Source organism: Bos indicus x Bos taurus, chromosome 13 (assembly GCF_003369695.1).
Source record: "Bos indicus x Bos taurus breed Angus x Brahman F1 hybrid chromosome 13, Bos_hybrid_MaternalHap_v2.0, whole genome shotgun sequence".
NCBI classification, from domain to species: domain Eukaryota; kingdom Metazoa; phylum Chordata; class Mammalia; order Artiodactyla; family Bovidae; genus Bos; species Bos indicus x Bos taurus.
This window is the reverse complement of record NC_040088.1, coordinates 76,199,878-76,225,094: the sequence shown is the minus strand read 5'-3', so window position 1 is coordinate 76,225,094 and position 25,217 is coordinate 76,199,878. Positions and strand designations below refer to the sequence as shown.

Here is a 25,217-nt window from a genome sequence, read left to right as displayed (position 1 = left end):
CAATTAAACCAAAAAACCCCATCTTTAAGAAAAATGAAAAGAAATGAAAAGCACTTTGGCCTCACTAGCTTTTAATAAGCTAGATTTTTCTTGCTGCTGCACTCTTAAGCATTTTCTTCTACCTTTACTGGGATGAGTTTATGTAAGTAAACTGTAATTCTGACTAGACTACTGTTAAAAAGACTTCCCAAATAACTATTAGGAAAGCAGTGTATTCCTAACCTTTTTCCAATGATGACAGATACAAAGAATAATGCTGTAGGGCACAATGGAGTAAACGGGAGTGACAACCAGAGGAGGAAACGAAGCTGGGGTCTCTGGGTGGCCTCAAGGAGAACGGGATCAATCCTTGAGCAAATCAGCAACTCACAGGCGGTATGCTGGGTGGGAATCTCTGAAGCAGAGTATCACTGAAGGTTTACTCTTTCAACGTTTCTAATATTTGCAATTACCCCAGATCTTATTTCACTGGCAATGTCTTCTACTGCAACATTGAAAAAATTATAGAATAAGAGTTAATAGAGAATGAAAGTAACATTGAAATTTAGAAAATTTAGGACTTCGATTTATATCCATGGCTGCTTTTATAAGCCACTGTTGTTGCAATTCTTAGGGATTCTCTATTGACAGAAATCTACTAATTTATGACAGGTCAAGCATTCTTTGTGTCCAAAAAGATATCAGAATTTTGTAACACTAATTAACAACACGTATGCCTAGAAACCTGCAGTGTTCAACAGCAAATACACAAAAGCTTTTCCTTGCCCTTTTTTTTTTTTTGAAACCTTCAGAGCAGAAACCTTACTAAACAGAAGAAGGCTTCTCAGAAGACAGGCTTCTTAGACATCGTCACACATGTGATCCTGGCCATGGACCAAAATGTTCCCTCACGCTGAGAAGTCTGTGCTTCTGGCTCAGAATTATGCATCCAAATAAATTACTTTAAAAATATTTTTAAATCTCTCTATGCCTCCACAGAAAGAAGGAGTAACAGTAACCTATAGTGAAATATACTTTATGACAATCTAAGCTGATGATGCTTAGATCTTGGTGAATTGTGGTGGAGAAGACCGTTGAGAGTCCCTTGGACTGCAAGGAGATCAAATCAGTCAATCCTAAAGGAAATCAACCCTAAATATTCATTGGAAGGATTGATGCTGAAGTTTCAATATTCTGGCCACCTGACGTGAAGAGCCGATTCATTGGAAAAGACCCTGATGCTGGGAAAGATTGACGGCAGGAGGGAAAAGGGGTGACAGAGGCCTCTGTTGGATGGCCTCCAGTCCATCAATGGATGAACTGGAGAAGCAAAGTGTATGCACATACATACATGCCATGGGATGTTATTCAGCCTTAAGAAGGAAGGAAGGAAATTCAGACTTACACCACAGCACAGATGAACCTTGAGGACATTCTGCTAACTGAAATAAGCCAGTGACAGAAAGATAAATACTTTAGGATTCCATTTATATGAGATATTTACAGAAGCCAAAATCATCAGAGAGACAGAAAGTAGAATGGTGGTTTCCAGGGGTTGGGGGAGGGCCAATGAAGAGTTGTTTAATGGATACAGAGATGTAGTTTCATAAATGCTTCTGGAAATGGATGGTCATGATGGCTGCACAATAGTATGAATGTTCTTAATACCACTGAACTATACACTTAAACACACCTAAGATGGTAAAGCTTATGCTATGTGTATTTTATCACAAAAAAATTGGGGAAAAACCCGAATGTGTTAAAGTAGCATAAGGATATATGGCTTTTCAATTTTAGGGGGACAAAAAAAAAAAGAAGAAGAGCAATAATGAAACTGCTGAAAGCGGTCTGAGTGAATTCTGTCAAAATAACATATGGAACATGTGTGAGAAAAACGACAGTTTGCTAGCCAGGCAGTTAGGATATAGAATGATGACGTGGGACAACCTCAAACAGAAAAAGCAAAAGCTCTGCTTTAAAGACCAAAGAATTCACAACTTCAAACAAATCAGCATAGCTGTGGGAAAACAATACATGAAACACACTTTCTGCTCTTGAACCAACTTCAGGCAGATTATAAATCTAAGGCAAAGTCCAAAAAAGTACTACTGTCTGGAACTCGTGGCTGCAGATGCAAACAGCGCAGCTGGCGTGATACACATGCAGAGGGAAGGACCACATGAAGAGCAATGGCCTAGCTGCTGGCAACCAGAGGCCCTTATTGATTTACATACTTAACTGGGATCCTAAAATAGCAGACCACTTAACCTAAAACTTCTAAACGTATGAGAATCTTGAGCACTTTCTGAAAACAGTGTTGTTATAAAAATATCTTCAGTTTTGCTTTACATTTTTTTTTAAAGCTTCCTGGAAAACTTTTTAAAAACTTAAATCTCAACAGAGAAAATTATCTTTAAAATAATCCAGGAAATTCTAAGAAATTTACTGGCAACTCTACGGAGAAAATGTGCTAGCACTGTTTTTTCAGATAAACTTTAGCTGCTTCTCATTTTTACAACACATTCCACAAATGATTCAAATGTTTATTGGTTTCTTTTTTCTTTTTGCACAGCAAGAAGTTTCAGCTTATTACCTTACAAGGCCCTTACAGTCAATCTGTTAACTAGATGATTTACAGAAGGAGTATACACCTAAGTTTTAAAATTTGAGCCATCTACTAGCTGTGGCCAAGTAAACAATAGTGCACTGCAAACTGGTTTCCTCCCCCTGACCAAAGTATGAAGCAAAATGCAAACTCTTTTCAGCTTATTTGAAGTTCAGTTTTCCGTTTAATGCTCTCCTCTACAATGAACTCAAAATTTTAAACATCTGGTTATTTTAAAAGTTCTGACCAAAAAAACATTTTTTTGTGACTATATCTCAAATAATGGATATACTGGCAATAAATGGAAATAGACACATAGCCAAAAGTAAATAGTGAACAGGTTTTGAGAAGTCTAAAAATTAAACTGTTTGAAGCCGGGCTGCCTAGTAAAATGAATGCCCAACTAATTCAAAAACATTTTATTTCTAAATAATGAATAATACCATAGCCACAGTCTGTTTACACTTCCCACTGGGTCACTGAATACAGAAAGGGAGACAGGATAAAGATGGGGAAAAGGAAGTACGAAGGATAAAGAACAGATACCAGAAACAAAGATTTATGCTGTATACCTTAAACTCACAAAGTAACATATGTCTATTATATCTCAATAAAGTTGGAAAAAAAACCCAAGTCAGATTTTACTGCTCCTTAGTTCAAACACTCCAATGGCTTCTCATCTCACTCAGTGAAGACATCCAAGGCCTAAAACTGGCCTGCAAGACCTTCTCACTTGGCCCTGTTACCTCTGACCGCGTCCATTGTTCTCTCCTTCACGCCCTCCCTGTGGTCACACTGCTCTCCATGTGCTCCTCAAACAGCGTCAAAGCCAGTCACTTGTCACCCCTCTGCTTGCACACTCTTCTCTCATGGTTCACCCCTGACCTCTACTTCCTTTTGCTGCTGTTTAGTTGCTCAGTCATTTTTGACTCTGTGACCCCATGGTATGTAGCCCACCAGGCTCCTCTGTCTATGGAATTTTCCAGGCAAGAAATATTGGAGTGGGTTGCCATTTCCTTCTCCAAAGGATCTTCCCAACCAAAACATCAAACCTGTGTCTCCTGCATTGGCCAGCAGATTCTTTACCATGGAGCCACCTGGGAAGCCTTCTACTTTCTAAATATTTTCCTACCAAAGACTTATCTGTCTCCCCTTAACCAGAATATAAGCTTTAAGAAGTCAAGGATTTGTATGTTTTGCTCATACAAATGGTATCTAGAATGGTTCTTGGCATATGCTTAGTAAGTATTTGAAGGAAAGCTTAGGCACTGAAAAAGCTGAATAGAAAAAAGACTAGATGTCCTTTCACCAGTGTCTATTAATCAGCAGGTAACTAAGAAACAGAGGACATTTAATCATATCTAATCTCCTTTAGGGATTCCCAGGTGGCTCAGTGGTAAAGACTCCACCTGTCAATTCAAGAGACACAGAAACACAGGTTCAATCCCTTGTTTGGGAAGACTGAAGGAGGAAATGTCAACCCACTTCAGTATTTCTCGCCTGGAAAATTCCATAGATGGAGGAGCCTGGCGGGCTACAGTCCATGGGGCTGCAAAGAGTCGGACATGACTCAGTGACTGAGCACACACACATGCCTAGTCTTGCAAACATCTATTTCCCTGTCAATCTAGGCCAAATAAAAGTGAATGCTTAGCAACAGGTGAGCATTAATATACTGGCTTCCCAGGTGGCTCGGTGGTAAAGAAGCTGCCTGCCAATGCAACATACATGAGTTCGATTCCCAGGTCGCGAAGATACCTTGGAGAAGGAAATGGCACCTGGAACTTGCCAGTATTCTTGCCTGGGAAATCCCATGGACAGAGGTGCCTGGCAGGCTACAGGCACCTGGGGTTGCAAAAAAAGTTTGACATGACTCAGCGATTCAACAGTAACAATCTCCTTTAAGATGACAGACAAAGAAACATGTCATTATGACACGTCTGTTCATATTCTGGATGAAATGTCATAGGTCAAAATATACAGCTTGCATTATCTACAACAAAAAATTATCACACGGATTAACTGAACTATTAATACCGGAGAGGTTATTATATATTTATATGAGATAAAACTCATTATGCTTCACTTTTATGTATATCACAAATTTCCCAATGAGGCAAGTTCATTAACGAAGGCTTAATATGCTAATTACATGTGCCATCTTATCTACTCATCAAAATGAGTCAGATAGGATACTTTTCTATTAATAGTGACACACTGAGATGGGAAACAATACCCCACATCAAAACAATGAATTACAGCTTTCCTTAAAAATCTTATAATTTAACATTTTAAATTATTTATAACATTAATAACATTGTATTCTCACATTTCCATGAGGAACTAAACTATCAACAGAAAATATAGTTCATTCTAGTTATTACACCATGTACCTGTTATCTGCCTCTCTTAATACTTACTCTTAAGGAATTAAAACTCCTAATGTTATTATACTGCATGCGTGCTAAGTCAATTCAGTTGTGTCCAATTCTTTGCAACCCTATGCACAGTAGCCCACCATGCTCTTCTGCCCATGGGATTCTCCAGGCAAGAATGATGGAGTGGGTTGCCACGCCCTCCTCCAGGGGATCTTCCTGAACTAGGGACTGAACCTGCGTGTCTTGCGTCTCCTGCACTGGCATGTGGGTTCTTTACCACTAGCGCCACCTGGGAAGCACACTATATGGTGCAATCCAAGGTAAAAAAACAGGAAGTTTAAAGTCTAAATTTTTTTTTAAATCAAGCTAAGCCATAGTCCAACAAGTGTTAGTAATTATTAAGAGTACTTATTATTTTTCTAAAGAGTTTAACATTTGGGAAATTCAAGTCACAGAAAACTGATGTGTGATAAAGTACAATCTTATACTGACCCTCTGTGGTTTACCGAAGTATAACATCAAAAAAGTTCTGTGGTTCACGATAATTGTTACCGGGAACATACATTCCTTAAGACACAAATTCAACAAAATACACCTATGACATGAATAGTACTCTGTACTATGAAAGTACACTTATAATACCTCGTAAAGCTACTGCTGCTGCTAAGTCACTTCAGTCGTGTCTGACTCTGTGTGACCCCACAGACGGCAGCCCACCAGGCTCCCCCATCCCTGGGATTCTCCAGGCAAGAACACTGGAGTGGGTTGCCATTTCCTTCTCCAATGCATGAAAGTGAAAAGTGAAAGTGAAGTCGCTCAGTCGTGTCCGACTCTTAGCGACTCCATGGACTGCAGCCTGCCAGGCTTCTCCGTCCATGGGATTTTTCCAGGCAAGAGTACTGGAGTGGGGTGCCATTGCCTTCTCTGCCTCGGAAAGCTAGAAAGGTATTATTAGTCCCCCTTTCCAAATAAGTAAACCGAGATCCTGAAAGAGAAGTTCATTTGTCTCATCTAACATGTCAGTGTGTAACAGACCCCTTACATTCACACACACACAGAAAATGCACACACTTACTCATGTGCACAACCACACCAAGGATCTACAGGTTAATAATACCCCATATGGGGCCTTCAAAAAATACTGCGGTTACAGACTTTAAAAAAATGCATTATACAGCAGAATATCAATTTTCATTCGTTCAACTAAGAGCAAAAATTATATTGTGAATGTTGATGATAATTCCATGAACCTGGCACTTTCATCATTGTTGAAGGCACTAAAAACTGGTACAACCCCTTTGGAAAGCATTTGGTAATAATCTCAAGACACAAAAAGTGTCTGTGTCCTTTCCTAGTAATTCCATTTCTGGGAAGCTATCCTATGAAAATAATTCAAAATATGGAAAAAGCTATAGATTATTTATAACATTCTAGATGCTTGGCATCTGAGATTTAAATTTTGAGGCTTGGACACTGGTAGTTTCAACAGTTTGTGAGAGAACCACAGGTTGATCCACAGCATATGTCAAGTTGCTATGTGAGTGAGGAAGTCATGTTACTGACTGGTGAGTGAGTCTGACTGCCATTAGCTTCTCCTTGTGGTCTTTGCAGGTTCTCACATGCACTGACATTTCTAAAATAGGGGGCTGGGGAGGGAGGAGGAGCATCTTTGTTAAAAAATTGTTTTTATAAGTAAAAGACCCTAAAAGAGTAAGCCTATTACTTGGCTGGTGATGAAAGTAAAGAGATCTAAGAAAGTACTGATATTTTTGGCTTTGGGATTTGTAACAGCCTTAGATCACATTTCTTTTCAACGTCATGGGCCTACTGAAGTGAAAGATTAGAAATATTAAAATATGATTAATATTAGAAATATTATTTAATATTCACCAGTAGAGAAATGATAAATTAAACCACAATCTATCTAATCACTCAGTGGCTGAATAAGGGAAATGGAATTACAGATGATAATTTTCATTTTATATTTCAAAATATTTTACATGACATTAATATCACATCCACAAATAGCAAAGTCAAGATAAAAATGTACTGCTACATATCAGAGGGAACAGTTGTTAATTTATTACCAGCATTGCCCTGATAACACTAAGCTAAGGACACTGCAAGAAATGGAAACTATAGGCAAGTATTCCTCATTAATACAGGTGCAAAAATCTTTAACAAAACATTATTAAACTGAGTCTAGGAATAAAAAGAAGGATAATGCACCATGACTAAGTGAGGTTTATCCTAGGAAAACTGTATTGCTTAAATCTTCCTATGCATCACTTTTTGGTATTTTTCACTATATAAACTATATTAAATATTTTATCTCTCTAAAATATTTAATAGAAAACTTTCAATCAAATTTATTTTAAATCTTCTTTCTTATAATATCACCTGGGTATCTCAATTTAAAACATATTCATTTAAAATATCTTCATTCAGTAAGCTCATCCTAAGATTAGAATTAAGCTACAATTTCAACATATTTGATTTAAAAGATAGACTCCAACATTTCTTAGAATCATTAACCCAAGGACCTCAAGTAAAAAAATTTCTTCACACATCTCTGAGTGGTAGGTTCAAACTGCCTTACTGTGAAATTTACTGACAAAGGATACTCAATCCCTTAATGCAGCCTTTACTGAACAATTCTAACAACACAGAGAATTCCTTTATACTACCTTGAAACCTTTCATTCAACTTTTATCCACTTGTGAAACACTGACTTCTGAGGTAGTAACTGAGATTAAGTCTTCATTTATATACTTATCATGCAAGTACTTGAAAATATTAAGTCACTTTAGATTCTTCCTCTCCAGGCTACATTAATTGTGGTCCCTTAGCCACTGTTCATATGCTAATACTACTAAACTTCATTTTTTCTTTTCACCACTTCTCGCAAAAGCCAAACATTTAAAACAAATGGGTTAAAACACAGCACCGAATTCTTAGAGAACATGTAGGAGACATATGGACATCCTGATAAATTTACTGTAAGAACCTATCCTCCAATATCGAATTATGCTAGTCTCCCCCCTCCATAAAAACAATCTATGAAAACACATATTTTACTCTCAGTGCAAAAACAAATGAGTTGTAAGAAACAGAACTAAATGAATACAGAACACTTAACTTTTAAGCAATGGTGTTATTAACAGTATTCTTTCATCTAGAGACAAACTGAGGCTAAAATAATTGAAATATTGCCAAAAATCATATTTATCTTTAAGATATACATAAAAATCAATAATTCGCAAACACAGTATTATTCACAAAGATACATGCTGATTTGCCCAGGACTGTTAAGAAAAAATATCTATGTTAGAAAATTACCCTCATTTATCCTCTTACCTTGGTTTAGCATTGACAAGGTTTTAATTATTATTGTAGTAGTATTTTACTACTCTAAAAAGTTCCTGAATCCTTCAAGGCAGTTATAAAATTCATAATGCTATATATACTTCTTGGACTATCCAAGAATATTTAAAAATTTGTTAATTGAGATGGAAAACTACGTATTACATATTTTGTGTTAGTGAATCTTCACTAAGTTAAGTCTACTAGTGGTTACTAGAGAAAAATTCACTTATGAATTACATATTTTGAAAAGAAGTTTAATGACTTTAGAATACATGGTGCCTGGAATCAAGTTTCTACATTCTGAGAACACTGGAATCAAGCCTAGGAAAGGCCTACTTTCATAAATGGGTAATTTATAGTGAGTAAATTAAAGAAACCAAGAATAAGCCAGTAAGAGTCTAAAACAGTAGCCCCAAAGTGAATTAAATGATGTATGCAAATATTATATTAACTTCCTCACAAAAACGTTTCCTGAAAATGTGATTTTTTTGTTAATTTTTCCAAAGAATTGATCTTCTTTTCTATTTGATGTCCCCAAATGAAGGAAAACAGTGAACATTTGGTTAGTATCTAATTCTTACCTGGAACCCACTTAATTTCCATTTCCATATCATTTTCTTTGCTTTTCTTTTCTTTGTCTTGAATAACTTGTAAGAGTTGCCTATATTTAGCAATTTGTTCTTCATCATCCTTCTGACTTTTTTTTGTTTTCCCATCTTCTTCTACACTGACTTCATCATCACCTAACAAAAAAAATCAATTTAACTGAATATACAGAAATAATTTCACTTCTAACTTCACTGTTCAATCTCAGCCACTGCAGCACTCTTCTCAAAGCTGTCAGATACACTATAACAGCAGAATATAAAAATCAGACTTAAACTTAACACAAAATGAATTAAGTGACTTAACTCTTATTTACAATAAAAGATCAGCTGCAATATAAGTTAGTACAGTGATAACAGTATACTTGGGAATCTCTGTTTTTACTAAAATTCGTATCTCAAAATAATCGTGTAGTCATGTAACATCCTTGAACTTCTCCACCCTATAAGCAAGATAGCAGGGATGGCATTTTTTCCCCCTTTATGTCTCCTACCATCTAACACATATATGGTCAATAAAAGGAGTCTCAGTAGTGCTGGGATGCATCTGATACATGGACTTAGCTGTTCAATGACACAGATAAAGGAAGCTGCCTGTTATCTAAAACAAAGAGTAACGAGTCCTTTCCACGTGATAATGAGCAAGCATACTTACTCTCAGGGTCTCATTAGCACACAAAGAATAAAAATGAACAAATTAGAAGCTTGTGATTTAATTTTCCCATGTGGAAAAAGCTTCACATTTCCATTTCCCAATTTTATAAAAATAATCATAATACAAAGGAACAGTGTAAAATTCACGGGCAACAAATACCAAAGAAACTAATACGTGAAAAGTTTGTTTGCTATGTATTTCCACTGTAATTCTCCACGTCAAAACAGAAATTAAGAACCTAGGTTTTAATGCAAAACATACAGACTAACTGAATTGAGTAAATGTCCTCAGTAAAGGGAAATTTTACAGAAGACCCTCTCTTCTATGAGCTATAACTAACTGGTCACTAAATACATCCGATATTATTAAGCATTTAGCTTGAAACATCAATGTTAATAGATTGTCCTTACATCTTCAAAAGGTGACGTGAAAAAAATTGGTTAAATAAATGTTTTTATAGGTTTTTTTCCTCTGAATGAATAAAAAATAGTCCACAACATTCTTTCCATCCTATCACACTTTTACATTTTCACTTGAACAGCTGAAATTCATTTTTTTCCTGTTTGTGCTTTATGCCACAATAATAATGTTGGATGGAATTCTGTCATGTATCCCGTAATTCAATGGATAAAACATCAGGAACGCATTAACAAAATGGCAATGTATTTCTTTCTATTAAAAGCTTACTTCTGAAAACATAATTAGAAGCAAGCTGCTTCCAGGTTGAGATTTTAGTGGTAAGTCTCTGATGGCCTACTTTAAATTGATTTTTTCCAGTACTAAAATTTTACTTTCTGAAGCTCTAAAATGTGGGTTAACTCATGTAAGTCTGTTTTCTCCCAATTCAAGGACAATACTTTGTGAAAGACTTAATTCTATATAAGGAGTGAAAAAAAACTGTAACAGTAAGAAGCCCTGGTATGATCTCTTATAAACTACAATAGGAACATCCAGTAACTTCAAAGCATTCAAATATACTAATGTATCTATCAGAGATACTAAATTATAGATTATAGTAAGCTTGCAATCAATTAAAATACTGAAGAAAAACGCATGTTTTTAAAAACTTAATTAGTACATTTCAAACAAAAAGCCATTAATCCTTAAAGTTTTAGAAGTAAAAATATACGATATGAGGTAGTATGCTAAGACTTTACATATGTTATCCCAATCTTTTCAACCACGAGCAGGTACTATTATGATCCCCATTTCATAGCTACGAAAAGAAAGGCACTGGGGCAAAGAAAATCTAACCCAAGCCTCAAAGTTATTTTAAAAAGAAAGAAGAAAACTTCAAAGAACGGACAAATTAGTGAAGAATTACCAAATCAAAATTAAGGAGAAGATGATCATTATCGAGAGGACCCCATTGCCCTGAATGCACGTACTAGTCTACCAAACAAATAGCCCTGAGACTAACCGACAGTTTTGGCAGTCTCACAGGCCAGTAAGACAAAAGTTAAAAAACCAACTAGTACCCCATATTTAAATAAGTAGGGACCCCGAAAGATATACTCCAGGGCAAGGATCAACCAGAAGTAGACTAGCATAGAAAGACAGTGGATTAAAAAAATACAGGAGAGAAACAACATGGAAGTTACAGTGAAAAGATTCAATATATATTTAATTGAAGTCCAGGGAAGGGGGAAGAAATACCTGAATAGATAATGGCTGAAAGATACCATGCCACAAATTCAAGAAACCCAACAAACCCCAAGCATAATAAATTTTAAAAATCTATTCTTAGTTCATATTAAAATTGCAGAAAGACAGAAAGAGAAAACTTTTAAATGCAAAGAATAAAATCCAGACAACCTTCAAAAGACTGAAGAAAGTAGACTGACAGCTGACGTCTCAAAAACAACAAATCAGAAGCCAGGGGAATATTATCATCAATGTGGGAACAAGAGGACTGTCCACCTAGAATTTTTTTTTAATCAAGAAAATATATTCACAAATAAAGGCAAAATAAGGACATATTTAGACCAAACTAAAATTCAATTTTGGAAATTACAACAAATATACTTAAGGTAGAAAGAAAATGATCCCAAACAGAAGTATGAGATTTAGAAAAGAACAAGGAGCAAAAGAAGTAGGGAAAATGTGAGTAAATGTAAAGAAAACAATAATATTAATGTCCTACGGTACTTAAGAAGTAAAGCACACAGAATAGCATGAAAGCTCTTTTAAGATTCCTTGTATTCTCTAGGAGGGTAAAAATATTAATTAGTATTCAACTTTAATAAGGTTGCAAGTCACGATTTCTAGGATAATCACTAAATGAACAGTTAGAGTCTACTTTGTAAACTAACTGAGCAGAAAAACGGTATGTAAAAAATAACCCAAAAGCTCTTAGTTTAAAAAAGGGATGGTAATAAAGCATTTTACTTGTTTAGGTGATTGCATAACTGTAAGAATCATATGTCGTCTAAAAGACCAGACCCTTTTTTTGTTGAGGATAGGGTTTTAAAAAAAGTGTCTTTGGTTGAAGAAATTCAGGCTAAGAAAATATCTCTAAATAAAAAACTTCAATTACTATCTATAAGTATACATAATACTGTACATGTGAGCATACTTCACAGGCAATTTAAGGATTAGATATTCTCTTTCAAGCTACTGCCAAAGACATATTGTCATTCATAAGTCTAGGCTAAATATTCAAATGCTTACAAAAGCAGACAAATACCTTGTGCTTCCTCCATTTCCTCTTCATCTTCACTAGAAGAAGCTAAATAGGCTTGAAAATCCATGTCCAAAAGTTCTTCCTTTTTAAATCTCCTGTTGAGTGTTGTAATTCTTTCATGATCAGTCTCATCCCAAGTGATCTCCACCTTCCACCAATAAGTAAGAAAAAATAACATATAAAAATGGAAATGTCAGCAACCCAAACTTGTAAAGAATACTTACTGTTAATGTGGATGTTTAACAGTAAACTAATAAAGACATACTAAAATCAATAATATATAACATGCTTAGGGCAAAAGTTTCTACCTGTGGAAAGGGAAGCATTTCAGTTAACCTGTGCCTGTATCCTAACTCTCTACTATATACAAGGCACTTCATTGCTGGGAGTAAAAATTCATCAGTATGGACTGACTGTGGTGAAAACAGGAAACTGCACTAGTGAAAAAGTTAACATTATTATGAATGAGTCAAAACATGTTTTTCACCTGGAGTTCTAGGCATTTCAAGAGGTCTACAAACTGAAATTTCCTGATAAAGCTTTTAGAACAATCTCAGTGTGGTCCTTTTTCCAAAAGAGATTAAAAGCCACTGATTAGAAAGGCATTTACTGGTTGAAAGCACAGGAAACCCTCATGACACAGGAATTTATCTATAACACGATCGGTCTGGTGACATGTTCCTGTCCTCTACGAAGCCCCCATTCTGAGTCTTGTTAGAGATTTAATCTCCATCACAGGGCAGGTTCCACATCCTTACTTTTTTTCCCCCTCAAGCTAATCTCCCCAGATCAGAACATAAGAGATCCAATCCTTAAAATAACTGCCATTGTTGGAGAAATTACTGCTAGTTCCACAATTCAGAATTATTCCTATTCTGATCATTAAGACTGAGCTGAGGACCACAAAATCACTTCTGAACTGAGACAGACATGGATGATACAGCTAGGCCATAGGAACTCAAGACTGGCTGACCGGATAGGCCTGCCTAGTTTTTAGGCTTGAAAATAACATGATCCTAGGTTTTGTGTGACTGAATCTTTCAGACTTCACTTACTGCACACTGGTGGGGTTTCCCTATACTCAGTAACTAATCATGGCCACACAGTGTCCGCAGGCTGCAGGTGGCAGATACAGCAGCTCTCTGCCACCGGGCTGGCCTCAGAAGAGCACGCTGGTTTGTCACAAGAAAGGCAATGAGAAGCCTGTGTGGCTGCTGCAGAGTTCAGCTGTGGGTAAAAGGTACATGGGGCGGGAGAGCAGACAAGCTAGGCAGCTAAGTAACAAACTAATTCAATAAAAGTCTTTTGGCTGTTTATTATTAAGCATTACTGTGACACTGAAGTAGAATTATTCTACTTCAATTGTTTTTACAATTTGGGGTCATATCTGCAGAAAAAAATGTGTCCCTATTTTAAATTTGCACTGCTTCTAACTGTGATTTGAAGTAGTGTTAGCTCCTTGCCCCTACTCCCTAGGATACTAATAACTGACATATTACTTATTAAAGAATCTAGTTAAGTAAGACTATATGGGAAAGATAGAAGAGAAAAAAGAAACATTTGCAGGTAATTGACTCAGGCTTAAAGGCATAACAAAAATCTGGAAACAGGTTCAAATAGATGGGGTAGATAAAAATGCAAATACACTTGTGTTTCATTTCTATTTGTACTTATGCATTAAAACTTTGAATACTTTCCATTTCTAAAGATGCTATAAGTAAATAACAAAGTCTTTTCTTAAAGCAACAACAGAGTCCAGCTATATACTTTCTAAAGTGAAGAAATACCGTTGATGTTCCCATTGCAGCAGATGTGAAATATTTTGGTTTATATGCTGTTAAATCCACTTCTGAGGCTACATCCTTGGGCTCATCATCAAAAGTAATATCATCTGGTATAAACCTAAGAAACAAAGGAAAAAAAAGAATTCATTTAAACACATGCTGCAGTGATAAACAACCAGAGTTTAGATTGTCTTCTAATTAAGTATAGTTTATACATATATACCACATAGAGGTTCTACAGAACACACATGCAGATGAAGTAAACAATGTTAGAAATAATCTTGGCACAAAACTTTTGAAATTCATAAGCTATAAATCTGTAATTCCACTAAATCTAAGTGAACTCTGTAGGTAGAAACCCTGCATTAGGAGTCAGTTAATGTGAGTCTGGTGTAAACACACATGAGTCCCTCATGCTTCAAAAAGACCTAGATTCCTGATAACACAGTCACTGACTTGCTTCATGATATTCTGAAGATCAGACAGAATTATCAAAGGGGAAGTACTCTGAAAATAAAGTATCATACGAACAAGATATCACTGAAATAATGAAAAGCTTAAGGCTGATTCTTCAACACTAAAAATTTTAATATTATCTTATAATTTCTGTCACAAATAATAGCAGTTAAATGTAAATTAGCGACTGTAACTGTTTGACAATTCTTAGCCATCAGGCTAATGAACGGGAGGAAAAAAGCAAAGAGAAATGATCCATGGTTATTATATTTAGGTTCTATCATTTTCATAAATTTTATTTTCACACACACAAAAAAGCATGAGCTATATATTGCACCAAAAATGATATTTGAGGGAAGGAATGAAAAATTAAGGTTCATTAGGTCTACAGAATATCCTCTACCGCATACACTTTTGCACAGACTTAGTAGAAGAAACATAACCATCTGAGATCAATATTTTAAACATTGTCAATAGGCATGATTTTGAGGTAGATGAATAAAGAGTTCCCTAGATAGTAGGATAGCAGCAGAAAACTCAATTTTCTTTTATGAAGAAAATATATGACAAAACAGGGGATGTAAGTTTTTCCCATGGTCATTGATCTTGTTTTCTAGGTACTGCCAGAGGTTATTCTAACACTGCATGGAAGTGTCCCAAAAAGGAAAAGAAAGAACAAAATGATCCTGAGAAGAATATGTAAACGTGAACTCATGACAGGCGGTCTGACATTCTAATGTTTAGTAACTACAATTAATACATTTAAAACAAGCACCTCCTTTTGAAATTATTAAAAAGAGAAGGAAACAGCTTGTTTGATGAGTTAGGTTTTTCTTGCTATATACTTAAGCATGCTAAAATCTTACCCCAAACTATCAATGCAAAAAATTTTATTTGTATTTTTCTTTTTTTTTTCTTTCTTTTATTTTTAAACTTTACATAATTGTATTAGTTTTGCCAAATATCAAAATGAATCCGCCACAGGTATACGTGTTCCCCATCCATGAGTCAGAATGCTTTTGAAGTATGAAAGCCAGTGACTATCAACTGATGCATTTTTTTTTTCCCCTAAAATATTTCATCTTGACAAGAAAGTCTCTAACAAACTTGGATAGCAGGAGGGAGGTTCAAGAGGTAGAAGATAAAAAAAGAAAAAAAAAAGAATCAATGATTGTGAAGCATGATCTTAATACACTGATGTGTCTATGTATTAGTCACCTGCTGCTGCTAAGTCACTTCAGTCCTGTCTGACTCTGTGCGACCCCATAGACAGCAGCCTACCAGGCTCCCCCGTCCCTGGGATTCTCCAGGCAATAACACTGGAGTGGGGTGCCATTGCCTTCTCCGGTATTAGTCGCTTAGTTGTGTGCAACTCTTTGTGACCCCATGGGCTGTAAGCTGCCAGGATCTTCTGTCCATGCAATTCTCCAGGCAAGAATACTGGAGTGGGTTGCCATTTCCTACTCCAGGGGATATTCCCGATGCAGGGATTGAACCCAGGTCTCCTGGACTGCAAGCAGACTCCTTACTGTCTGAGCCACCAGAGAAGCCTTAATATACTGATAATTTAAAATTAAAAATCTTAAAAAAAAAAAAAGTGATTTCTATTGACAGTGTCACAGTAGAATGGTTTACTGGGTTCAAGGAACTAGGTTAATGATCAAATGGTACGACAGTTTAGCTTCCTGGTTTCCTTAGAACAGACATTCCCAACCACGTAAGGTTTTTCAGCTTGGGTCAGTGATCCTGAGCACATGGTGGAAATAATGCCCAAGTCTGAAGACAAGGCCAGCAAGACCATCTACTCATCAGCACTGTCCAACAGAACTTTCTATGATGATGTCATCAAAGTTCTGTTTCTTTTCTGCCCAACATGTGGCCATTAAGTACTTGAAATGTGTCCAGTGTGACTAGGCAGATGAATTTTAAATTTTTTAAGTTTTTAATTAAATGTAAATAAGCCAGACATGATTGCTGGCTACTGTACCAGACAGCATGGATCAAGAGACACTAGTCTATTAGCAAATGCCTTTGCCTCCACCTCAATGCTTTTGGTAAAGTTACTTCACTCTGGTTCCCTAGTTCTAAAAGACAGCTGCCAAGAAATATCATTGCATAAAACCCGCCATCCTAAAAACACATCTGACATATCTGAAAGCACATAAATGTGAGGTGACTTCTGTCTAACACTTTAGCATTTTCTCATTTCAGTTTTCTTTCTTAAGAGTGATGTGCTACAAGAGCATTCTACTAAAAGGGAGAAATCCTCTTAGAAAATGAAGCAACAGAGAGCACTACCAATTCTAATATCTCAGTTCTTACAGTTACATTGTGCTACAAGAATAAACTGGTACCACACACACGAATTACCTTAGATCTACAAACGAACAACTACTTTCGAATTCCAGGCCATCACAATCCTCATAAATTTTAGCAGCTGTTTCAGGAGAATCACAGTCTACTACTGCATAATAGTATTTCAGTCGTTTGAATTGATAATCTCTCAGTTTTTCTCTAGAGGCCCTAAAAAGGGGGGAAAAATCATTAGGTTTACTTAAACAGGAACACAAATACCTCTCTCCTTGTAAAAAAGAAATGTAACTGTTTCAAGAAAAACATATTACAAACTGGCTTTTATTATAATCCATCTTCCTTTATGAATAGCCTTCTTGCCTAACATTAAATACTTACGCACAATTTATTATTTTGACAAGGTACAGACTAGGGATTTTGACTGGAATTTTGTATTTAGAAAAAAGAAAGCAAGAATTACACGTGGCTACCTATAATTTTAATTTTTAGAAGAGATTATTTTTTGTTTGTTTGATTACCATATACAGCTTTCTCAAGTAAATCCACTGAGGAGGACCACTGCAGTATAACATATGCTAGGAAAGCACTAGCTTTTATTATAAACAAATACCTGATCTTATAAAACTTTATTTATGTGTTGTCAAGACTAAATGGTATTTAAGTTCAACTTACTTAACTCTAGCTTATTCTTTGAGGGTCTTCATCTGGCAAATAAAAATTTGCCACCAATTTTTATTAAGTGCACATATAGCTCCACCTAGTGGATTCAAAAGTACTTAAAATTTATTTCTCTACATTATGATGATTAAGAACTTTATTATTCTTGCATTCTTATATTTTTCTATTTAACTAAGATAAATTATATAATTTGGAGGTAAATAGTTTCATTGCTCTTTACATAGAAATCAACATCTAAGAAAAAAAGCAAAATTTATTGATTCAGGTTTAACCATGAAATGTTTTTCAAAACTGCAATAATTACTTTCATGAATACAGAAATATAAATATATACAGAAAATGTGTTTGGAATACTGTGTCACTTCTGGCAGACTTTAACTTTCTTTGCAATCTATTTTAACCATGAATGGCACAAATATAAACTTTAGTTTCAATTATGAAAGTGACCAGAATTCTGAATTAGTGACACAAACTCATATGAGGTTTAGTTTTATTTTCTGGAGTGTTTTAATACCAGTCCTTTTCAGGAGCATCTTCAGGAATGCTTAATAACTCCACTGGTCCTTGAACGTGCTCTTCCTTCATCCTCTCCTTTCCAAACTCTGAAGGATATATCTAAACAAACAAAAAAATAAGATCAAAGTAATTTATACTTCCCTTTTCTCAAAATATACAGACCTTTGAAGGTCAGGAACTCTAAACAACTGGACAGAATGCAAACAGCAAGAATGGCACATACATACACGCTCCCATGTGTGAAAAATGACTGGATAAAATAATCTGAATTAAATCTTTGGTATTTTTTTTTATCCCGGCTACTATTGAGAGTCAGGAAATATAATCATATTAACCTGCAGTGTTTTGTTACTACCAGGCTTAATATTCATTTATTAACTAATGTATGCTTTCTTCAGTTGTCTGAAATATGTAATTTATCGACTAGGGAATCCAAGTTTTTCTCACTAATCTAAGTTGCATAAAACAGGTTTGGTTTTGTTTTTTTCTATGAAGCCAAGCCAGGTTTATTCTAATATGTCTATAAATAATAATACTATAACTATAAATAATAATACTATATTTAAAAATAATTAATCCACAATGCATGTGAGACAGGATGATGCAGGGCAACAGATGTAAACCATAACAGGTTTCAATGTAGAGGTTTTTAGCATATATGCAGTCACATGTTGATTCTTTGTGGTTTTTCCTCTTTATAAGTCCAGTGATTCCTACTGTCCATCTCCTAAAATATAAGATTTAACAAAAACACCATTCTATTTCAATTCTGCCTACAGTTTGACTTTTAATTTTTTTCCTCTTTATAAGTCCAGTGATTCCTACTGTCCATCTCCTAAAATATAAGATTTAACAAAAACACCATTCTATTTCAATTCTGCCTACAGTTTGACTTTTAATTTTTTTCTGGAATTTTTAAATTTAAAAATTTTTAAATTTTCATCTGGCTATCATTTGGGAGACGTGAAAGTGAAAGTCGCTCAGTCGTGTCCGACTCTTTGTAACCCCATGGACTATACCGTCCATGGAATTCTCCAGGCCAGAAATGGAGCGGGTAGTCTTTCCCTTCTCCACGGGATCTTCCCAACCCAAGGATCAAACCCAAGTCTCCCACACTGCAGGTGGATTCTTTACCAGCTGAGCCACAAGGAAAGCACAAGAATACTGGAGTGGGTAGCCTATCCCTTCTTCAGGGGATCTTCCCGACCCAGGAATTGAACCGGGGTCTCCTATATTGCAGGTGGATTCTTTACGAACTGGGCTATGAGGGAAGCCTTAGTTGTCCCTACGCTCTACCCAAAACTGAAAACTTCTGCAACATTATAAAATGTTGTGATGTTGTAACTGGTAGGGTAAATCCTTTTATACTGCTATGATTTCTCAAAGACTTATGAGTCATTCTCACTTGTTTATTCTTTTAGATAACTAATGGCAACCTTTTTCTTAACTTTCATTTGCACTGAGATTTTGACTGAAACTATACTAAAACTATAGAACTGATATCTTAAATATTTAAACTGAACAACAGTAATTTAGAGTTGCTTCAGGCACTGTAGTAGATACTTCGTATGATCTGCTTTTCGTTGAATCCTTACCACTACCTTAAGAAATACTACTGTTATATCTACTTAGAGGAGAAAACACATTTGAGAAATAATCAATAAAATGCACAAGATCATATAGCATGTGTCAGAATCAAGATTTGAATACAGGTCTGTCACACTGCAAAGTCTAGAGTCTTAATCACTATGTGGGCTTTCTAGAAATACGGTATCTCACAATTTTTCATATATTATTTATCGAGTGTTATAGCTTACTTCATATAGGTTGTGTTTATAAGGTAATTTGTAAGATTTTTATGTATTTCTGCTGTTAGTAAAAATAGAATGTTACTTGTTAATGTTAGTAATGAAACTTTTTTTTTAAATATTTATCTTATACCCTGTCCCTTTACTGAGCTTTATTATAATAGCTTTTCAACTGATTACTTTGGTTTTCATAATTAAACACAATCATATAACCAATCAATAATTTTACCTGTTCCTTTCTTACCTTCACACTTGTTTCATCAGTTTTGTGTCTAACTGTATTGGAACAACTTTCAGATTAATTATTTTCCTTAAAAGGAAAACTATGACTATAAAAAAAAGGGATTTAACTTAGAATGCTTAGAAATACTTCAAAATGAAATTGAAGTAAATTCTCACCTTTACAGAAAATATAACACCTCCTTTAGGTTTAAATGAATTGAACAAAGCCAGCAAATCTTTTGCCTTCAATCTATCCCAGTCCATGTTGCAAACTGCTAATCGACACGTAATCTAAAAAATGACAAAAATTACTTATTATATAATCTATATCATTCCCAATGCTTGCAAAATTAAGATAGTAAATATAATGCCTATCATGAAAGCATTAATATAGTATTTATCTAAGTGATTTCAGTATGTAAAAGGAAACTTCAGATAAGCAACACAACAGTAAAACTGTAAACAGAAAAGCACTCTCTTATTTGGTTCTTAGTTCTTGAATCAGAACATGAGGATGAGCTGATTCTTTAACTACCAAGTTTATTAAGCTATTTTGCCACCCATGAGTGAGTAGGAAAGTTTAATATATTAATCTATAGCATTTCTAATAGGTACAGTAGGAACTGATACACACTTCTAGTTAAAACACCAATTTTTAAAAAATTTCACATGACTTCTAATCATTTATATAGAAATTCACCCCTAACTGCTGGAACAGATATTAACTTTATATAGGTATATTCTGTATCAAGAAGTTTTAATCAGAATCACCATCAAGACTTATTATTTACCAATAAAGCTTTTCCTTATTAATTTAATTACATTAATCCTACCATCCATAACAGCTACTTATACTCTTGACAAAATAATCTTATTTGATCAAAAGGTTACCTCATCAGCCCGAGGAGCATCTTTATCTAATTCTCTCCAAGCATGCTCAAAACCAGATTCCTCTGGAAGTAAATCTGCCATATCGTCTTCATCTTCAGAACTGGTTTCTATATTTCCTTTGCCCCTCGCAAGATCAGGGCCACTGTCGCTTTCATCATCATCCTCACTATCATCTTCCTCATCATTTCCAATTCCTCCATCATCATCATCATCATCATCTTCTTCATCATGAAGATCAGCAGCAGCAGCCCTACAAATGCCTGTAATTTCATCTTCAGATTCTTCATCACTTCCTGTTTCACTAGCACTTTCTGAATCTTCCTCCAGAGCATCTTTGTCAAACCTTTTACCACCTGTTGAGTCTTCATGACCATCGCTGTCTCTTGCCATTATGAATGGAACCACTGCAGAAAGGTCAAAGGAGAAATTAAGAAAATGTAAACGATGTATTAAATTAAATCCAAGTTATTTTGACCTCAAATCCAGTAAAAATCTAATTTCCATGAAGCAGACTAAAGGAAAATATAAATTCAACACAATTCATGCCTAACCAAGTGAAGTTTTGTTAGGAGAAAGAGTTAGGAACTAAGCTTTATTTCAGTATCACAAGAGTGGGGTGTAATAAAAGATAACTAACCAGCAGATGTGAAAAAGCCAAAAAAGGGCATTAACCTAAGTTCTATAAATGGGATCAGAAAACTACCACAATTATGAAAGTAAATTAGTACAAGATAAGCATCAGAATTCATTTTTAAACAACTTGCTTAAAATAACACCTTGGGGATACATTTCTATCTAGTATTGCAATAATTCTTAAGCATCAGTTATTATCACACAATGTTCATGATTTTTGCCTATCACTGACATTTTTCATGAAGCTGTTTTTTTAATTAAAATTAGCAGCTTGTTCTAAACACTATCCCTGAAGTCACAGATTTCATATGTCTGTGATGTGGTGGTTACTTTTTCCCTCTAAAATGTTGAACCACATAACTATTAACATAAAAAAAGTTTAAATATCACCTGATAAGACATCGTCTCACAGTTAACAGTGGTACACATATCACATTTGGAGTTGTATAACAAACTGAACAAATTTTAATATTTTTGACAATATCAACTATACTCATAACATTTATTCATTCATTAAATATTTGTTCAAGGCCCACTGTGTACAAAACCTTATTTTAAATAATGAGAAAATACAAAGAAACAAACAAAAATAAGCTAATAAACAATGAGGGAATACAAAAATAAGTTAACTGCCTCTGTTTCTAGATGGCAATGCTCTGGTGGTGACTGCAAATACTACTACTTACTTACCTATTTTTAAAAAATGCTTATATTATTTTTCCTCTGATTACAAAAGTAATGACTGCTCATTGCAAAAGAAAAACAAAAAAATATGGTTTAATGAAGAAAATAAAGATGACCAATAACTTTTCATTTAGAAGTAACTGGGTGGTTATTTTGGTATGTAACTCTGTAAATTTGTTTTCTATGACATGCCCACTAATTTAAGTAGCTGGTCTACTTAAATTATACTATGTACTCAATTTTATAATCTATTTTTAAAACTTCATATGTCACAGACATATTTGGAGATATTGGAACTCATTTAAGGGATTCCTTGACAGCTCAGTTGGTAAAGAATCCGCCTGCAACGCAGGAGACCCCACTTCCTGGTTTGGGAAGATCCACTGGAGAAGGGATAGGCACAAGAATACTCCAGTATTCTTGTGCTTCCCTTGTGGCTCAGCTGGTAAAGAATCTGCCTACAGTGTGGGAGACCCAGGTTCTATCCCTGGGTTGGGAAGATCCCACGAAGGGAAAGGCTACCCACTCTGGTACTCTGGCCTGGAGAATTATACAGTCCATAGGGTCACAGAGAGTCAGACATGACTGAGAGACTCTCACTTTCATGGTCTTTCACTAATGACTTATGTTACCATTTTAAAATTTCAAAACAGGGTTACAGTCCACGTTCTTTGCACATGTGTCTAATTATTTACTTAAATTCTTAAGCACACAGTGCTGGGCAACATTTTAAAATGACATGTAGTATCAAACTGCAGCTCCTCACATCACCTTTACCTCATAGCACTTAAAAAGCCCCTTGTACACAGTAGTTGCTGGAATGGTGAGTGATGAATACTAGTGAGCAAAAGATGGTGATATGTGGAGTCACTTAATCTCTAAGAGATAATGCTTTTTCTGGATTGAGGAACCAATGAAAATTACAGCAAGCAACAAGGTGGGGTAGAAAGACTCAAAGACTTGAGTTAGAGGTCTGTGTATCCTCACAGAAATCACTTTAACCTTGTTTCCTAAGTAATGTAACCTAATTTCTCATGGTTATTGAGAAACTTAAGATAATGTAAAATAAATCCAAAGGATTACTGGACATACTAATATTAACCCAGTACCCTAAATCTACTGAAATTTAAAGGAAGCTAGACTAACTTGGCTCACAAATGTAGCATCAGGCCAACCTTGCTACTGTTTCAATCTGATTTTATTTTCCATTTTCAGTAACGAGACTTGCATCCGTTCTCCCTATACCTCAGTTTGCTGCCTGGTTCCTCTACAAATGGAATGAGATCTCACTCCTAACCCCTTAGTCCCTATTATTTAGAATTCTGTCCACTGCCTGATACTTCCTACCTTCCCAATGTGACCATGGCCTGTCAAGACGTTTCTCTGTCTTTTATGGATGCCTACCCTGCTAGGGTACTGTAACCATAACCACCCTTTGTCTGGGTTATCTGAACATCACCAGTTTTCAATTACAACACCAATGATCAGCAACACCAATACTCAAAATTTCCTGCTGCCGGACAGGACAATTCTCATTAGCTTAGAAAACTTGTAAACGTGAACTAGAATCAGACATTTCTTACTTCGTATCAAATAATCATTTCTAGCTTTATTCTTCACTCACTCCTTCAGACATCTTATTATCTAATCAAATATGAATACTGATCTCTTCTGAACAAGCCCAACTAAACGTCTGCTCAAAAAGTTCTCTCCATTTAGGATACTTTGGATTCCAAGTTTAATTCTTCTAAACTCCAACCAAAATAGCACTTCACCTATGAATTTTACCGATTACTGTATCTTGAGTGACCTCTTCCTCCAAAGTCTCAGAGGCCTTTTCTTCTACGGTACTTAAAATTACTCTATTATGTATTATGGTTCTGATTTCTTCCACTTTGTATCTGCACTATCCAATACGGTAGCCAGCAACCACATACGGTAACAGCACCTGAAAAACAGCTCGTCCAACTAGATATAGTAAGAAAACAGAATGTAAAATATCCTATTATTTTCATATTGATTACATATTGAAATAGTTTTTGATATATTAGGTTAAATAGAATATATATTCATAGGAGAAAGCAATGGCAATCCACTCCATCGTTCTTGCCTGGAGGATCCCATGGACTGGGGAGCTTGGTAGGCTGCAGTCCATGGGGTCGCACAGAGTCGGACATGACTGAAGCGACTTTGCAGCAGCAGAATATATTCATGTATCTATTAATCACTGGTTTCTTACTTTTTAATGTGTCCAATAGAAAATTCAAAGTTACAGACTTCTATTGGACAGTAGTGCTTCAGATCAGGGCTATTGCATAGTGTTGCAAGCCATTATTTGCAAAAGCTGATTTTCAAAGGGTCAAGAAGGGCTACAATCAAAACCAAACTTCAATCACCAAGCCACACACCTTGCAGAAACAGCGTGTCTTTTCGGGGAAAACAGTCTGTGCCTCCCTCAAAGGTACTGTCCTCACCACGCTGTGAGCTCTGGAAGCCCTGTGGGTCCAGAAGGGCGTATGTTTTTCTAATTTTTGTACAGGCATCATTTAAACTAGCAGTAGCCCTAAGATGGGAGGAATCATGTCTTGATGTTCTATCTGCCACATATTTGTTACTAAAAGTAGTTGAATAAATGAAGCAATGCCTGAGTACCCAACTCTACTTTCTTTCTTCAGATACATCTCTTCTTACCCCGTCATGAGATCACGTGACACTTTATCTAGTTAGAGAACACAGCTGTCTCTAGTGCTCACCATAAATCAAAATCACTGGTTTAGCCTCAAGACTCATACTTTTATTTGTCTTTCTTCCAGCTATTATGGCTTCAAATCAAAAATTATCTTATGGTGTACTATCCTTCATAGCTTTATACTTCTAAATAAGTATTTGACCACTCCTATGATACTATGAAAACACTTATTATACATATTTCCTTTTTAAAAGACCAGTATAAGAATAAGT

The 25,217-nt window shown here is 35.5% G+C and overlaps 1 protein-coding gene across 3 annotated transcripts in view; it reads right to left on the bottom strand.

Moving 5' to 3' along the window:
- Window positions 1-25,217, bottom strand: part of ESF1 (ESF1 nucleolar pre-rRNA processing protein homolog) — a 65,790-nt gene that overhangs the window by 38,750 nt on the left and 1,823 nt on the right. For all 3 annotated transcript variants that reach the window (XM_027560281.1, XM_027560282.1, XM_027560280.1), the window contains exons 3-9: window positions 20,940-21,343; window positions 20,226-20,339; window positions 18,017-18,117; window positions 16,882-17,034; window positions 14,059-14,173; window positions 12,275-12,419; window positions 8,910-9,071 (exon numbers count right to left, since the gene is read on the bottom strand). In XM_027560281.1, coding sequence (XP_027416082.1) covers window positions 8,910-9,071; window positions 12,275-12,419; window positions 14,059-14,173; window positions 16,882-17,034; window positions 18,017-18,117; window positions 20,226-20,339; window positions 20,940-21,343 — 1,194 coding nt within the window. The remainder of the gene's footprint in view (window positions 1-8,909; window positions 9,072-12,274; window positions 12,420-14,058; window positions 14,174-16,881; window positions 17,035-18,016; window positions 18,118-20,225; window positions 20,340-20,939; window positions 21,344-25,217) is intronic.